This window comes from Musa acuminata, chromosome BXJ3-4, assembly GCF_036884655.1.
Source record: "Musa acuminata AAA Group cultivar baxijiao chromosome BXJ3-4, Cavendish_Baxijiao_AAA, whole genome shotgun sequence".
Classification (NCBI taxonomy): Eukaryota; Viridiplantae; Streptophyta; class Magnoliopsida; order Zingiberales; family Musaceae; genus Musa; species Musa acuminata.
The window spans coordinates 36,766,314-36,784,243 of NC_088352.1; the positions used below are offsets into that span (position 1 = coordinate 36,766,314).

The window sequence follows — 17,930 nt, forward strand, 5'->3', positions numbered from 1 at the left end:
GTTTATAAGCCTCAAACACAAGAAATATTAATGGCCGAATAGATTGTTACCATCCAATGCTACAACTTTTTGTGATCTTGTATACGTTCTTCGCTCGAAAATTAATCGTCTTCAGTTACCATTACAAATTTGCGGCAATATATCAACAACAAAAAAATCCTTTATATATCCTTATGGGATGGAAAACTCCTAAGAAATTTGACTGTGTCCAACTTTGCAGCTGAGAAACACGACGGATAGATGTCAGCAACGTCAATAGTTTACATCTTGGTTGGATCTTCTTTGTCTTTTAGTTCCATGCATTCAAACAAAGAAGGATCTTATTTCCCTTATAAAGAAGAAAGAACTAAATGACTACTGTGGTGTGGAGGTCCTTCGTTGATCCAAATCCGCATCCAACGTTTTCGCCTTCATGTTCGTTGAGAGAGTTCCTCCTAATCATAAATTCTAGCTCGATTTTTCGTACGGTTTGGGAGGAAAGTTGGGTTTTTGCTTGTTCCTTACGTCTCTTGGTTCGACTGCAGGAATGCTTTAATCCACAAATTAGTCGTAGTTTCTCTGTTGACTTCAGGGATCGTTGGAGAGGGCAAAGAAATGGGTGCACGCTTAAGATTTAGATTGGGCTCCGTCGATCTCTTGCTGGAAATAAATGTGATTTTAACCTAATAACTCTATCCCTTCTTCTTATCAAATTCAACATTACGGAGACACTAGAATGCTTCTTCCTTTCGGTGTCTTTCTGGTTTTGAAGGCTTTTCAGGATCATGATTTGCTTTGCCTTCATTTCGATAAGCAGTATGTTCATGATAAGTGAGACGATCCATAAAGAACAAAAGTTAGGGTTCTTCTAGTTCATGATCGATAAGATGATTAGTAAAGAATTCATCAAGCAAGCACTGTACCTTCTGTGCAGCCTCATCGTTTCTCAAGGAGGAAACCTACAGGCAATCGTCGAATCCAATTAATGCACCAGGAAAATAAACGGAATGCAAGGAGAAGAAGGTTGAGTTGCAGACAAGGCTTCTTGCTCAACGATAACTGGAGAATCAACGGAACAAGATATCTCAAGAACAGTCTTAGTTCTTCAGGTCTAGATCTCTTTCCACAGACCATTGCACTTGATCGATCAAGATTAAAATCTTTACCAAGAACAATGGAAGTAAATGCATCGTTAAGAAACCTTTTGCTTGGATCCAGAATCCTCCATCACCAGGACATCACACATACGATCCAAGTTTTGCTGCGCCTCCGTCTTCAGCTGCAGCTCCTCAACTTTACGTGTCACGGGTCAAACGGTGCTCTGCAAGTGCCATGATCAGAATCCGACCGCGAGGAAACACCAGAAAGGGAACCCAGCACCGGGAAGAGAAGGCTGAAGAACATGCACGAACCTTCAGTTTCTTCGTGTCCGCCGCCACTTCAATAATAATAACAACACTAAGAGAAAAAGATTTCCGAAACTTGGAAGCCTTCTCACGTAGATCGTTGGCTTCCCTATGAACATGCACTATCATAGTCACATTTAAGGATCTACAGAACGTCAGTTACTGTAGAGCTAAGATACGAAGGAATAATAGAATTAAATGTTATGAGAATCTATTCGTTTCTTCTTTGAATCACAAGGAACATATTTGTTTCATCTCTAGAAAGATACTTGAAGATGTAAACATCATCTATCTTACTCTTGTTCTTAAATCATTTGGTTTCTGATTTGAAAACAAGATTTATGAGTCTGTTCAACAAAATTGGATTTGAGCTCGCATTATAAATATAATATTTACTATGTATCATCTAATCCTAACATAGATAACACAAGCGACAAGAAAATTTTGTTGGACTTATCTTGATATAAGAACAGGAACGTCACCTATTGTAGAGCAATATGAACACACCAACTTTAAGAAATTGCGTGCGAAAAATCTCATACAGAAAATGCAGCATGGCGTTCATTAAGTCTTCTTTGACGTGACCTTTTTGACATCTTTATCCATTTAGCCTTGGAATTTATGCTTCTTCTCCTGCGCTTTGATGTGATGTCTTCGAGTGCCATTGGAAATTTTCTGCTGGTGATCTGTCGTATTCGATTGGTACAGTAATCTCGTCTCATCCTGCAAGTCATTCATTTTTGTTTTGGTATGAAAAAAGAAAACATATATCCGAAGACTTTGACGTCTCTTTGGCACTTATCTTACTATTTAATTAAGAAGGCAACATCAATGCTTTAATCGGTCGCTGCTGCATTGATGGAAGAATCAAGAGAGGGTGGCAAGGAAATGCTGTGTGACTACAACTTTGCATTCTCTCTTACCAAGTCACTAAGAAATAGCAATTTAGGCATCTTCAAATTATGAGTACAATTTTATGCTTTGGTTTTCCTGTCTCAATTGTTGCAATCTTTTATGGCTGTTGTTGATGAACTGATGCGTTGTGGTTGGTGAGTCAATACGATCTGGTTCACGGGTCGATGTCAGGAGTCTTTGGTCGACAACTTTGAGCTGGTTGTTGAGATCGGTCAAACCCTTAAAACGAGGTGTTGGCATCGGAATATTGATTGGCGTCTCTCGGTCTGAGCGCTAGTTGGTGGCTCACTGTTAGGATACTGGTTGGCGACTCTTGGTCGAAATGCTCGTGACTTAAGGGTGGTCGCTTTCCTGCAATGATGACCCTCGTTGGATGATTGTCGACTTTAGCCCCTCCGACGAGCAAGTCAGATTTGTTTTTGCCTCCTCGTGGGTCGGATGCCAGCAAGGGGCTTTTATACTACTGTATGAGGGTCGATCATATGCGGATTTGATGTAGTGGCCGATCTTCGAGGGGTGAGAGGTACCTTTATGAGGCCACCATCTCAGGACGCGCAGAACGACACCATACAACGTCGTCCCGAGCTTTCCGTGACGGGACATACCGAGCAATGCATTGGTACGGATTCTGATTCGACGTGTGGGGGTGCTCCTCTTGCTGATTCGACGGTAGCGTGGTGTGGTATTGATTGTGACATGACCTAGACCCAAAATATACCGAGCTGTGATAACGGAATATGATACGGTTGTATTTCGAAACATATTTATATTTTTAATATGTACTTTAAATTTTTTTTGAATGAATATAATGTTTTGAATGCTTGATAAATAATAGATGAAAATTATATTTTAAATATATATTTACATAATATTATTTGGTAAAATTATATTTCGAAAATTATTAAATATTTTTATGATAAATTTATGTTTTAAATATTTTAGTATTTATTCAAAAGTAAATATATATATTTATTTAAATTAATAAGTACAAAATAAATGTATGTATGTAATCTTATAAAAATTTTGTTAGGATCGAGAGCACTAAGAGGGGGGGGTGAATTAGTGTAGCAGAAATCTTACAGCAATTTAAAACCGAAAGGTGCGTTCGTTCGATAAAATCTATTATGATGCAAAAGCCGATTCACAGTTTGTATTTAATCGCAGTTTGCGACTAAGCGCAGATTGCATCCAAGTTCAGTTTTACGTCTAAACTCAATTTTACGTCTAAACACAGTTTTACGTCTAAACGCAGGTTTACGTCTAAACGCAGTTTTACGTCTAAACGCAGTTTTGCGTCTGAACGCAGTTTTACGTCTAAACTCAGTTTTACGTCTAAACGCAGTTTTGCGTCTGAACGCAGTATTACGTCTAAACGCAGTTTTACGTCTAAACGCAGTTTTACATCTAAACGCAGTTTTACGTCTAAACGCAGTTTTGCGTCTGAACGCAGTTTTACATCTAAACGCAGTTTTACGTCTAAACGCAGTTTTGCGTCTAAACGTAGTTTTATGTCTAAACGCAGATACTGAACTTTGAAAAGCGTTTTATGAATGCGCAGAAAGCAGTTTGCAGTTATAAATGGAATCAATACGTTAACGTAAACTGCAATGTAAAGATCGTACGAAAACACCGATTTACGTCTTAATGCAGATTCGGAAAGATCTGAACTTAGAGAATCGTTCGTAAAAGCGCAGAGGGCAGTAGCTATGTAGGAGGTTTGCAGTAATGGTGAAGTGCTCAAAATAAACGCAAACCAGAGATTTAGAGTGGTTCGGTCAGCCTTGACCTACTCCACTTTTGGCTTCCTCCACTGATGAGGTTGCCGACGTCAACTAGAGGCCTTCCTTCAATAGGCGAAGGCCAACTGCCCTTTTACAGTTTCTCTCCTTTTGACAGGCTCAGGAGACAACCCTTACAGATCCTTTCTCTCCTCTCTTTACAACTCAAGACTTGAAGAACAGAAGAGAAGAGAACTTTTGGACTTTACACAAGTTTGAGCTCTTAGAATCACTGAAAAGATCAAGAATTCGGTGTGGATCTATATCCCTTCAGTGCTGAATGGGTGGGGTATTTATAGGCCCCAACCCAATTCAAATTTGGAGCTCAAAACGATCAAATCCCGGAATTTCGGGATCAGGCGGTTGCACCTCTTGACTGGAGAGGTTGCACCGCCTGGCAGAGCTCGGAGACTGAGCCCAGGCGGTTGTACCTCTTTGTCAGGGAGGTTGCACCGCCTGAGTCTGGCTCGGTGACTGAGCCCCAGGCGGTGCCACCTCTTGACTGAGGCGGTTGCACCTCTCTGCCAGAGCTCGAAGACCGAGCTCAAGTGGTGCTACCTCTCTGTCAGGGAGGTTGCACCGCCCAGTCTAGCTCGAAGACTGAGCTCTGGGCGGTTGCACCTCTTGGCTGGGGCGGTTGCACCGCCCAGTCTCACTGGGAGACTTAGCCTGGGCGGTGCTACCTCCCTGCCTAGGCGGTTGCACCTCTTTCACTATTTCAGCTCACTTGGTTTGGCTCCAAACTTGGTCCAAACCAGTCCGAACTTGGGCCTAATTGGCCCCTACTTGGGTTATAGGATTAACACCTAATCCTAACCCTAATTAACGTGCTAACTATGAATTTAAAGACATTTTCTAAGCTATTACAAAGTCTGCAAGTCAAGACTCCTTCTGGCGAGCTTCCGGCAAACTTCCGGCGGTCTTCCGATGAACTCTCGGAAACCATTCTGCGGACTCCCGGCAAGCCTCTAGACTTCACGATTTGATCTTAACGAGTTCCAACGAGCTTCTTTGGCAAGCTCCGATCTTTCTCGGCGAGCTCCGCGAACTTCCAATGAGCCTTCCAGTGAGCTTCCGAAAAACCCTTCAGCAAGCTCCCAACTCATTCTCGGCTAGTTCCGGTAGCATTCCCGACGAACCTTTGGACTTCCGTCGAACTCTCGAACTCGCAACAAATCCTTCGCGCTTGACTCCGACACTTTGTTTCGCTTTATGTCTTCATCGTTATCATAGTTAATCCTGCACAACAAAACAAAACTTCGATCGAGACAATTAATCCTAAGCAATTAACCAAGTTGTCCGACATGTCATTGGTCCCTCGACGCTTCGTCCAATTCTTCGGCGCATCGTCATCTCCTGCAGCCTATTGCCCAATCGGCCAGTTGACTCCGTAATTAACCAACTTTTTAATTCTCTTTAGACCAACAAGCTAGCAATTTTTACGATATACAAGTTTCACAATATATAAGCTAGCAAAAATTTCGAAAGCAAATGCAAGATAGCTTTCTTGTGTAAGCTCATGATTCTTGCTTCCTATTGCAATGTGCAAATTGTAAGTTTTGCTTCTTGAGATATTCAAGATAGTGATGTTCAAGAAGACAATTTTTCTTCTTGAAATAAGCAAGTTAGCAATCTTTGCTACTTAAGATAGGCAAGCTAGCAATCAAGTTTTTGCATCTTCTTGACTTGTACAAGTAACATCCTACAAATGTTCAAATGTTAATTCTATCATCAGGTTGCATTAGTATTTGTATTTGTATTTGTATTTGAGCATTTTCAATAGCATCCAGATGTGATTTGAAAAAATTACTAAATATTAATTTACTAAATATTAAATATTAAAGTGAGCATCCAGATCTAATACTTACCAGACTCTCGATTTTATAGTCATATATCCATTTTTTCGCTCTATCATTTCCCTTTCGAATGGATCGATTTATATATATATATATATATATATATATATATAAGATGACCAAGGTATTCTAGGCTATTAGAAAAAATCTTCTAAGGAAATTCTACAAATGATAAAAATAAAAAAAAAAATTATTTTTTTCCAGAAATTCACCCAATAATCTAAAAAATGTTTTTTGGCTCCATAATTAATTTTATATGCCTTGTATATTTTTTTTTCTGTTCTAATATAAACAAGCATCCAATTAAGTACCTTCAGAATTCTCTAGAGTAGCAGCCTCATCTCTCGTGGGACCCGCACGTGTTGCCACGTACCACGTCTCACAGGGAGCCACATCGGATGAAAAAGGCTTTCGGGAGATACATTTTGGTACATCTGCAATCCAGGATGACAGGGGTACTGACGTTATTTGCTCTTCTACCAGAGTACCGAGGAGTCAAAGGATTCTTCGGCGCTTTCGACAAGGCGACTCTGCCTCCCCTTCCGGCGTTACTTTTTCTCTCTTTTACCCTCCCTCCCGAGGCCACACGCGATCGAGAAGAAGAGGAGCAGCAGCAAAAATATTAGGCCAAAGGAGGGCGCAGCAGGTCTTTGGATGTTTATCCGCTTCATCTCCACGCGGTAGGTGGAGTCTGTTGCCCGTCGCATTCTTCTCATCGGTTTGGTGAACGACGCGCCAAACGAACAAAAAGTAATCAAAGAAGCAGTCAATCCCTCACCCTTCTCCCGTCTTTTATTGATTGCGATGTGGTCTGGATACGTGGCTTTGGATTGCCATGTCCAAAATCTTTGTTTTGCTTGGGTCGGGCCTTGCTCTCGGATCCTCTCCTGTTTCCACTGTTCGGGTTCCAATACGTCTCTCTTTCCCCTTTTTATTTGTTTATTTTTACCTTTATTTATTCGTTTATTTTTTGTGCGTTTTAGCTTGTGGGTTGTTCGGACCGGCGGCATCGTCACTTTTAGCGATTTCTTGCGTTAGGTTTGTATCCCTCCTCCTTTCTTTTCCCTTTTTGGCCGATTCTTTCTGCGAGTTTCTCTGTGAAGTGGGTTGTTGACTACGTCCCTTTTGATTTGAGCGTTTTAACGTCATGCTCATGATTCTTGGATTATCTTTTAGCTAATCCTGCATCGATCAGTTTTCGCCTGATTTTTGGTTGCTGAAACGAAAAGAAAAACTAATCTTGCTGCTTTCTTGTGCAATCAGGAGTCTTCTTTCAAAACCGACAGTCGTTTGTCCGGGCAATTTGGCCTAGGATTTGTTTTTTTTTCTTGTTTTCTGGTCTATATGCTCTACGAGCAACTAAAATTTGCTGTAAATGTGGGATTTTCTTGAATAGATTGGAGGGATGAAGGGGAAAGGAGCAACAGCTAAAAACTACTTTGTCCTCAATACCGGAGCCAAGATTCCTGCTGTTGGTCTTGCAACATGGCAACACGGAGGTGATCTTTGCGCTGAAGCCGTGGCGACGGCTTTGACGGCCGGGTATCGCCACATCGACTGCACCCATCTATATGGGAATGAGGTTGAGGTTGGGAAGGCGCTAGCCGAGGCTTTTGAAAGCGGAGTCAAGAGGGAAGATTTGTTCTTGACCTCGAAATTGTATTGTGCTACTAATTCACATAAGAGGGTCGAGAATTCCGTGAGAGTTTCCTTGAAGAGCCTTGGCGTCTCCTACTTGGATCTGTATCTTGTGCACTGGCCTGAGTGTTCGGCTCTCGGGGATGCCACTGATCCTTCTTGGAAATCTGCAAGCGAATATAGACAGTTCTCGCAACGATTGAAGCCAACCTGGGAGGCTATGGAAAGTCTTGTGCGGATGGGGCTTGTTCGTGCGATTGGTGTTAGCAATTTCAACATTCAGCAGATCAGTGAATTGCTCCAGTTTGCGAAGATTGTTCCAGCAGTCAATCAGGTCAGGTTGATTAACTTCATGTTATATATACTCATTGTTTTTCTTGTATAGTTGTAAAAGGTTATGTTTACAATCTAGTTCTTCCAAAAAGAAAGCTCAAAGCAGCAGGTCTCTTTGAGTTACAACTATCGTAATTGGTCCTCTATGAAGTCAAGTTGCTTTTCACTAACTAAAGCAGTTATTTTCATGATTAGTTTTGGAAGATGATGTGAAATGTGGTTGTATATTTATTCATGTTTGTCCATGTTATGGCTTAAATCATGATGACTTCTATGATTATATGCCTGATTTGGCTTATCCAAAAGTGAACTTGGGTTTTAGTTTTTTTCTTTATAGTTTATGCTGTACCGAACAAACTTTTCATCAGCTTTCCAAAAAATTGTCATCATGTTCTCATATTTGTTTGTGAAAAACCATCAGTTAGATCAAGTAGAAAAATCTAGCTTGTTTTTTGGTGCATGTTATAAGCTTGACTTAGTTTGTATGACAAGTTGTCTATTTGTTAATGTTGTTTCCATTGTGTTATTAGCATAATCCCATTTAGTATTTTCTGATAATGAACTCAACTATTCAATCCATTCTTTTGAGCATGTAGTCATGATTGTGAAAGTTGAAGCATGCCAATGCAAACATAACCTGAATAAATAGCTAAAGTTATAGGTTACTATTGCCTATTAACTCTGTTTTTAGGTCATGACAGCACTTTTAAGGTAATTATGACTTGATAGTAATTCTTGTACAACAACAATATAGCTGTAAAGTTACCACTATTTGGGTTCTGCTACATTAATTTGTTGTTGCCATTGAACTCTGTGAAAAGCCTTGGAAGTAATTCCTGTGAAAAGCCTTCAAAAGTTTACTTGAGCCTATTCTAAGGGATTGACGGAATCTATACTTTTTATGGATATTAAGAATGATATGCATCTTTTCTCCTGAACATCTCAAATTGTCATGTGATGGAAGATTATCCATCCTTTCTAGACAAGGATATGAGGTTGAAAGTTTGCTATTAACTGATTCTGGTCAAGGACTCAAATTCACTACAAGTGATGTAAGTGGGGGCTTTCTGAGTCTAAAATATGGGTTACAAATTATGAACTCTGCTGTGTCCCTTTCCCAAAATCCTGTTTCTTATTCTATAACTCCACAATTGGGCCATGTTAATAGCAAGATGAGTGCTTGGAAGCCTGACCCTATATGAGGCCCTTGTGTTGCACCTTTTTCTTTCATTGAGCTTCTTCAAAATTTCATGCTCATGATTTTATCTCAAGTATCTCACCTTTTCTTCAGAATGTTAACCATCAACCACATAAATTAAGACAATGCGCCATGGTCTCTTATATATATATACCTGTATGAAATTAGATATAATAGCTTATCAGTCAATCATCTCAAGATAATGTGTGTCAAATGGTTATAGAATGGCATTTGGACAGTTGAACTGATGAAAATCCAGTGAGTTGTTGAATATGGATGCAGACCTGATCATGAGTGACTTCATTTATATCTAGGATCTATCTATAGGAGGTAGATTATACTTGGAAACCTAAGATGCTCATTTAGTGTCAGATGCAATGATCAACAACAGGGGACGATTAAAGTAGACTTCTAGAGCTTATCCCAAATTATCTGTATGATACATTTTGTCATTTTTGTCATCTTGGGTATATGATTTTCCATTCATTCCTGGGTTCTTATGTTGTCAAACTTTGTTAACATGTCTTCTTGACAGATCCATATTTGTGTGTGGTATGAAAGATCTTTTCCTGTTTTTCAGTTTTTCGTATGAAGCTGATTGAATAATGAATTGTAGGTGGAGTTGCATCCATTCTGGAGACAGGATGAACTAGTGAAATTCTGTCAACAGAAAAGAATCCATGTATCTGCTCAAACTCCACTGGGAGTACCCATATCTCGTGGGATGGCAACTGCCAGTCCTGGTCTTTCTGATAGTGGATCTGAGGATGAAGCTGGAACTCCTAGGATAACATTTAGAAGGTCAAGATCTGTGCATGGACCAATGATGAAGCTTTCTGTTGTCGTAGATATTGCAGAACGCCATAACAAGACACCGGAGCAGGTAAGGACTTGCATCTTTCCCAAGTTTGAAACATTTTTCACTCCTCTCAGTTTCTTCTGAGGTATGCACCTCAGAGAAGCTTTTGCCTTATTGGTCTTTTTACCTTTTCTAAGAACAGGGTTTTGTAAAATGTATAAACTTTACTTCAATAATCAATCATATAGTTCTGGTTATAGCTGTTGGCAGTTCTAAAACTTGGGAGTACATGTTGGACAATCATTGTCATTATGAAAATGGTGATGAATAAAATTCTTGATGCTAAGGTAACTAGCAATTCAATTGTTCTAAAATTTGGTTTCTGTTGATGTTCAATTGTGTTTGGTTGGAGTGGCATTGGCAGAGGAATTGCATTATTATGGTCATCATTTGACACTTCTATGAATCTTCTAGAATTGGTACTTTTATTTTGGAAGCATAAGCAATAGACGGGCACATACCATGAATACTCAAGGAAGAATCATATAGATAGTAATGATGTATTAAATAAAAAATAATTTTCTTACTAAGTATGCAACTCTAGCCCCAAAAAGGTTGGCTTGGTTCATCTCCATAATGAATATGTAAATATAACTTTGCTGCAAAAGGTTGGATCATCTAAGCTAAAGTTAATCCTGTAGTAAGTGATGTGAACACTCATCCATTGAGTAATTATTGGAAATAATAGAAGCTGAATATGCTTTCAACTGACAGGTAAAAAAGGAACTAGTGTTGCAGTAGTAGTGAACTTTTGGAGTATAGACAATCGAGATAAATAGACTAATATGGTCCATTTGATATCCAATGGTCCACAGTGAGATTAAGGTATGTTTAATATCTAATATCCTATGGCAATTTTAGACACAGAGGTGGGATTAAGGCAGAATGTAGAACTCCAACAACATAGACCATCTGGAATATATACCGGAGGTTGAATAACCTGAGCCAAGGAAATGTTAATTGGTCACGAAAGCGTTTCCACACAAGAAAGAAGCGGCTCTTACCCTATTGTCGCTGGAAACTCTCTGGTCAATCAAGTCTGCTTCTCAGTCTCGGAACGGATGAGTTTAAAATCATTCTCTCTTTCTAGAAACAATACTTTTGGTTTAGCCGTAGTGCTTCATTTATGCATTATATGTTCTTTCTTCGTTTTTGCTGAGAAAATGGATTTTTATTAGTATTTTTGGATGATTGCTAGTAGGGTGTGAAATTCAATTCTTGAGGTTCATATTATGTGTGGTTTTAGTGGAGGCTGACTACAAAATATCGTAACCCAGGGCAGGATGTGTTCATTTCTTTCCTTGCTGTGCAAAATTTATGAATGATAGATTTCACTGTAATTTGATGTCAAACTGCAGTATGATGGCAATTAATTATTCCTTTGTATTACATGAATTAACTAGTGATATGGATTTCTTGGCAATTTGTGATGTCAAGGATGTTTTTAAAAACATTGAAAGAGTGGTTCGTGGAGTTCTTAATGTAGACAGATTTTATTGCCTCATGAGGGTCATCTTAGGTTGTTGATGTTGAGTGACAACTTTTAGGATATATATAGATACATAAAAGGATGAACAATATATTTTACGGAGTTGAATATAACACTATAATAGTATGGTTCATCTATTTAAATTAGATATTGGTGACTGGATCATGACCAGGAACTGGAATGACAATTGGAACAGGTTTGGGTCAGAATTAGAATGGCCAAATCATTGTGTATGGTTTGTAAAGACAGGAACCAGATTCAGGATTGGAATTTTATCTTAACGTTTGGTTTGTTGCGAAGCAGGAGCATAATCAATGATGATATCCATTTTTTTTGCTTGTGAACGAGGGAGAAGAGAGGGGAGAAGTAAAAGAAGAGAAGAGAGATGAACTGATAGGGGAAGAGGAAGAAAAGATAGAAGACCTTTTAGGGTTTTAACTTCGAACAAATTTAAAAAAAAGAATCAGGCTTACCGCCCTGTTAACAGGGCTTGTCAGGCAATAAGTCCATACCACAAATGTACTGTCCGAAATTGGACGGTCCATGTGACAGTATTGATGAATACTGGTTGGTAAATGCTGGTCCAACTGAAATTGTATTCAATATAAAAAGCATGAAGTCAAGGAGGTTGATGAAAGGATTGGACACATTTTCTTGACCTACAACCAATTTTTGGACTTCTGAGGAGAGATCCCGACTGAAGTGCAGTTAAGGTGATCGAGTTTCCAACATGCCAAATCCTCTGTCCTCAAGGGTTGGAAGATGATGGGAGTTGGCGGATGCAGGAGGAGGAGGCGGAGGAGGGAGGGCAGAGGGATGCTTTTCTTTAGTTTGGTTCTGTTAAGTGTTGCACATCACACTTTATGTCTCTATGACGAGTCAAATAAAATAGATGTTTCTTTTAACTTAAAGAAGGTAAAGTAAGCATAGCAAAAGGGGTTTTGGTGGTCATTTATTTTATTGTTTTACACTGGTTACTATCAGCTTCTTTATTAGCCCTTCAGGTAGATTTGAGTCTCATTTCAGGTCCATCCCTTGTAAGCTTGCAGTGTGAGATCTGTAGATTTAGTTCAATAATTTTGCTTTCTCACACTTGTCCATGAGTGAGATATAATATACTTGACACTTTGATATGATCACCACCAAATGGGATCATGCTTGATGTTTTGTGGTGTCATCCTACTTCATTTATTTGGCCTTTGCATGAAGGCTCGACATTTTTGTTGATGGCTTTTCTACTGACTCTTTAATAGGTCATTTTGCGATGGGGACTACAGCGAGGAACTAGTTTATTGCCGTGCAGCCTAAATCCTGACAGGATCAGGAAAAACATAGACATTTTCAGTTGGTCGCTGACAGATGAAGAATGGAATAGAATGAACAGGATTGAACCTCAGATATGCCTCTTTGGGAGTGGACCTGTCAACACATCTGAAACTGGGTTTTTTTCAGCTGCTGGTCCTCTTCAGGCTGTGTATGAGATGGAAGATGACACTGAATAATCCCAAGACTCTCAAGTCTCAGAAGTGTACTGTTGTAAACTCTCATCTGAGAAGGGGATATTTCACGAAATTTTCTGCACATATGTTATGTCTGTCTGCGAATCTCTTCAGAGACCAATATCATCTTGTAATTCTTGTTAATTAGATTTTAGTAGTTATGTCATATTACTATGGATCAAGGTTTTGCTACAATGGAAGTTATCATATGTTTTCCCCCTCCTACAGCTATGTTCATGTAGTGCATTTAAGTTCTTCAAGAAAGAATGGCAACTAGTTTTCGATCGGTGCATGTTGGAGTTCTGATTTCAGCAGTTGCTGAGACCTCTCTTATCTGTTCTGTACTAAACCTTGGCCTTGTTTAGTGGTGGCTGACAAGTTGCAGCTATGTGTTCATAGTGCTGCTCTCCTTGTGGAGTGAGGATTCATCAGAGCATATATGTGGCTTTTGTCTTGTGTACTAAACCTGCAATGGCTTGTATCAAAATGCCACCTGGAGACTCTGCAATATGGAAACTGAATCCTTGAGCTTATCTTGGAGTACAGGTAGAATCATGAAAGCAAAACTAGTATAAATTGTTTGGTGAACACCAGAAACAGTAAAATCAAATGGAAACTTTGTAAACCCAAAAGCTGTTTTACATGGCCACACCATCATATCAAAAACTGAAGTGTGCCACTTGATCTTGATCGAGTCTTCTATCTAATGCAGGCTGGCTATTTGGTTGAAAATAGTGCCTTGATTCATGTCAATTCTTCACCTATGTCACTTAGATCTCCATAATAATTATCAATAATATTTCTCATCATATCACAATAAATTACAATATCAGAAGACTTTCTGTGATCAATAATACTTTGCAGATGCTTTCTGGAGCTGTCTTGTTTGAATAAACGCCAAACAAATTCCTACCCTTTGTTTGATACCTCAATCACAATTAGAGTTGTGTTGGTTGACACATTAAAATTTCCAAGGACTGATGTCGAATTGTGGTAGATTAGATAGATGTAGGGGTTGGAGGAGTCTTTTCATATGTTTCTAATCATTAAACTCAATAGAAATTTGGTCAAATTTTATCCTTCCACAGAACAAAAATCAATGAATTTCACTAACAACATTACAAATTTTATCTGTAAGATCTTTTATTTATTTATTTATTTTCAGAACAAAAATTAGTTGAGCTGAATAAAAGTATACTATGAATTAAACAAGCCAAATGATTAAGCTTAGTAACCCAAACTTTGAGACGTTTCCTTACAGATTTGACACCAAAGACTTCACGTTCGTGGCAATTAAAATCCAGAGACTTCAATACTCAAGATTATGACCTAACATGAGGCACCAGTCTCCGTCCAATCTCTCGTACCTCTTGAATTAAGCCTCGCACACAAGTCTTAAATGCATTCGATCACAGCATCGTCGCTGTTTGGAAGAATGTGCTTTACAAGTTATATTTCTCATGTTGACTTCTGTCTGGACATTATTAGATTCTAATTAGGTAGCGGCAGACTTAATGCCAATGTGTTTGTTTGCTCTTCTTTGATGATTACAACTTTCTAAGCGAAGCAAACATAGCTATCTTTTCTTTTCTTATTTTTCGTTTGTTTTGTAGACAATTAAGAAGTTTTCTTGTGAATCATATCATCCTTCTTTGATAGAATATTTGTCTCGGTAATTGTTTCATGGAATTTTGAGCTCCCGAATTGATCTTTACATTCTGGGTTTGACTTTTCTTGTGATTAATGTAAATAGGGAAACATTTTCTGGGTTTGACTTTTCCTACGGTAATCTTTCCTTGAGAAGGTGGTAGCTCATTGTTGTCCACAAGCGTTCGAAGAACCATCTTATCCGCATTAGCAGTGCCGCTCTTCACAGCCATCCAAAACTTGCACAAAGTGAAATGGCATCGCCGATGTCGCTGAGACACTGCTCCACAAACCCTTCGCTCGGCGTCGTTTGCCGCCTCCATGGCCACTCCAAGCTTGGCCATGCAGCTCCAGGTCTCCCGGAACAGCTACTCTTCGGAAGGAGACAAGCAACAACAGCAGCAGCAGCTGTAGTAGTAGCTCTCCATGCCAAGGAAGCCATCTCCGGTTCGAGCGTCGCTTCCGCCTTGGAGTTCAGATTCACCGCTCCGGAACAGACACCCGAAGAAGCAGACGCGGTGGTGAAGATCCATGCAAGAGATCTGGTAAGGATAAAGGCTTTGATCGATTCGCAGTCATGGAGAGAAGCCCAGATCGCGCTTCGCGAGAGCTCGTCGTATCTGAAGCAGGATCTCTACACGATCATCCAAGCAAAGCCTGGAAGCCAGCGGCCACAACTGAGGAAGCTCTACTCTCACCTCTTCAACGATGTCTCGAGTGTGAGTCCATTGTCTTCACGCTCTCGTTATGCTCCAGCTTCGCAAATGAAGATTGAAATCTTTATCGTTTGTGCTGCAGCTGGATTATGCTGCCAGAGACAAAGATGCTCGCCGAGTTCAAGAGTGCTATGATAACATCGTTGCGACACTCAATGAGATTTTTGTTCTGATCTAACAAATGCAGACGTTGATGTTTGTTCTATTGCCTCTCTCTCTCTCTCTCTCTCTCTCTCTCTCTCTCTATAACACTGTCTTTGTCAATCTATCTCTATCTATCCAGCGAATTTCCGAGAAAGACCTGATTCACTCTATGAAATTGATGAACCAATTCAATCCCCCATATGAGGATCTATTAAAAGAACAAAAGAAATGAACGTAGAGTTATGTAATCGATGTGTCAAAGCAGAATAATACCTCTACGCATTGGAATCAGCTAAGAGAGCGGCAATCGACAGAGAAGAGGCAATAATCTGAAACAGGGGCGACCACAGTGGATCCGCTTGCAGATGGGTGGGCGCGAGAGAAACACGCGGGCGCGGGCAGAGGGACGGGTACGCCGATAGAGTAACGACAATGATGGGTGGTGTTTGCCGTCGACTTGTGGACATCTAAGATGGTAGACGGCGACACCCCATAGAGGAGGAAGATGGCAGATGGTGAGGAAGAAGCGGGCGCTTATTAAGAGCCGACTTAAATGGGCGACACCCTATAATGGGCCTTTTAATGGTGCCAAATTAGATTTGCCGGTCTTCTCTTGAGCTTGGGCATGGGGCCCAACAAGCACTCTTTGTTGCTCTTCACATCTCACATCTATGCTCTTCATTCATTTTGACTGACTTCTTGATTCAAATTTGATTTGAATTTTGACTTCCTAACTTATAGCAGATAAGATTTTTCTAATTGTACTAGAAAATTCCACTGATTAATTAAGAAAAAATTTCTCTTCTAATATATATAAATAGACATTATATTCGTATGTTACTCATTATTACTGTTGAATTCAATTGAGTTACAAATATGTTCAAAGAACTCAACATCAACTTCATCATTATTTTTATAATATATTATGATAATATTGGAGCTATCTACTTGTGCGTCAATCTAGTATTCTACTCACGCATAAAACATATTATCATCCACTTCGCGAGATCAAGTTATCAAATATCAACTGTGTTTCTCACATAAATACAATTGATCAACTAGCAGACTCACTCACCAAACCTCTTACCTATAAACTATTTTTGTTGCATCAATCCAATATCGACATCCTTATAGGAGCTCAGTTTTACGGGGATGATAGCATAAAAGATTTTCGCATGAGGAAATCTCGTTGATCAATTAAAAAAATTTCTCTCTTCTAACATATATATAAATAAGACATTATCTTCAACTAATTTAATAATGCTTTGTCATTATATGATGTAAAGTAATTCACTTGTAAGCAAATCATATATTTACTTATAGGCATTTCCTTCAGCCTTTCTTCTCTCGTTATCCCCGCAACAGTGAACCAAGGGTAATTTGATCTCGATGATTGTAGCACTAACTTCAAGCTCTTTCCTGTGTAAGCATATGCGTGTTGTTTTCTTCTCTCTCTCTCTTTCTCAAGGAAGATTACACATTGATGATCCCACACCAAGTGTGGGGAACAGTGCAATCTATGCCATCAAATTGGTATTGCAATCTTTCCAGTAACTGGTGCTACCAGAACGAGTCATTTCAACTTGTCACTGGATGCATGGATAAACCTCGGAATCTTAGATAGGTCCCTTTATCTCCTCCGTATAGAAAGACTGTATACCACTGAAAGTTGACAGGAGCAGTGCTGTTCACTGGTTCAGCAGTCTCCCACCGTTGAGCTCTCACACTCCAATAATGGCTTCACTCATGCAAGTTTCTATTTTGCCACAGTGCTTCGTTGATAGAGAGATGATGCCTTGGATGCAGACTAGAACCGTTAAAGCAGATGTGACTGAAACTAAGGATGTGAATGGCAATGGCAGGTACGTGGCCATGCCGATGTCTATCTTCACATGCACTGTCCTCCGACCAGGGCATGCATGTTTATGTTTGTCCAAAGAAATCCACTGTTTGTGGATTGTGCTCCCCCTTGATGTGATTGAGAACTTGGATCGAGAAGAATGAATGCAGCCACTCATTCTGCTTGACAAGAATTCCAAACATTTTATCTGATAGTCACAGGAACATAACTGGGGATGATATCTGAAGAGCAATTGCAGAAGCAAATGTAGTTATGGAAGTCATTGCTTATATTTACTTCAACTAGTGTAGTAATACAAACGGGATGATACAAATAACAAAAGATATGAATAATAATTGAAGAAGCTTTATTGTAGAAATGAAATAGCTTTAGCTTGAATATATTAACATGTTCCCTCTGCTATTTATATTTGGTATCAGAGCATGTTAATATATACAAGCTAAAGCTATTTCATTTCTACAATAAAGCTTCTTCAATTATTGTTTTTATCTTCTATTATTTGTATCATGGTATCGTAGCAGTGAGAAAAGTGAAGCTTCGCTCTTGCCTTTGGCCAGCGACCAAAGACCGCTAAGAAAAGCGAAGCTTTGCCCTTGCCTTCGGCCAGCGACC

The 17,930-nt window shown here is 39.5% G+C and overlaps 2 protein-coding genes and 1 long non-coding RNA gene across 6 annotated transcripts; 2 read left to right on the top strand and 1 right to left on the bottom strand.

Moving 5' to 3' along the window:
- The first annotated feature begins 6,489 nt into the window (after positions 1 to 6,489).
- Positions 6,490 to 13,175, top strand: LOC135581158 (NADPH-dependent aldo-keto reductase, chloroplastic-like). Of its 4 annotated transcripts, none has more exons than XM_065149441.1 (5): positions 6,744 to 6,832; positions 6,918 to 6,972; positions 7,331 to 7,906; positions 9,720 to 9,986; positions 12,705 to 13,175. In XM_065149441.1, the coding sequence occupies exons 3-5, from the start codon at positions 7,340 to 7,342 to the stop codon at positions 12,951 to 12,953; spliced, it is 1,083 nt and encodes a 360-aa protein (XP_065005513.1). In that variant the 5' UTR covers positions 6,744 to 6,832; positions 6,918 to 6,972; positions 7,331 to 7,339; the 3' UTR covers positions 12,954 to 13,175. The 4 variants fall into 4 exon arrangements, with proteins under 4 accessions (XP_065005515.1, XP_065005513.1, XP_065005514.1 ...); XM_065149442.1 differs by having other exon boundaries at positions 6,757 to 6,838; XM_065149443.1 differs by lacking the exons at positions 6,744 to 6,832; positions 6,918 to 6,972 and adding an exon at positions 6,490 to 6,684.
- Positions 13,176 to 14,654: 1,479 nt separating this feature from the next.
- Positions 14,655 to 16,143, bottom strand: LOC135637340 (uncharacterized). Its single transcript, XR_010496219.1, has 2 exons — positions 15,731 to 16,143; positions 14,655 to 15,624 (listed from the first exon to the last, which is right to left on the bottom strand). It is a non-coding gene; the product is annotated as an uncharacterized LOC135637340 (long non-coding RNA).
- On the top strand, positions 14,852 to 15,518 carry LOC135637339 (psbQ-like protein 3, chloroplastic). The gene is made up of 2 exons (XM_065150034.1): positions 14,852 to 15,316; positions 15,396 to 15,518. Exons 1-2 carry the CDS (start codon positions 14,852 to 14,854, stop codon positions 15,489 to 15,491), a joined length of 561 nt encoding a protein of 186 aa, XP_065006106.1. The 3' UTR covers positions 15,492 to 15,518.
- Positions 16,144 to 17,930: the final 1,787 nt, after the last annotated feature.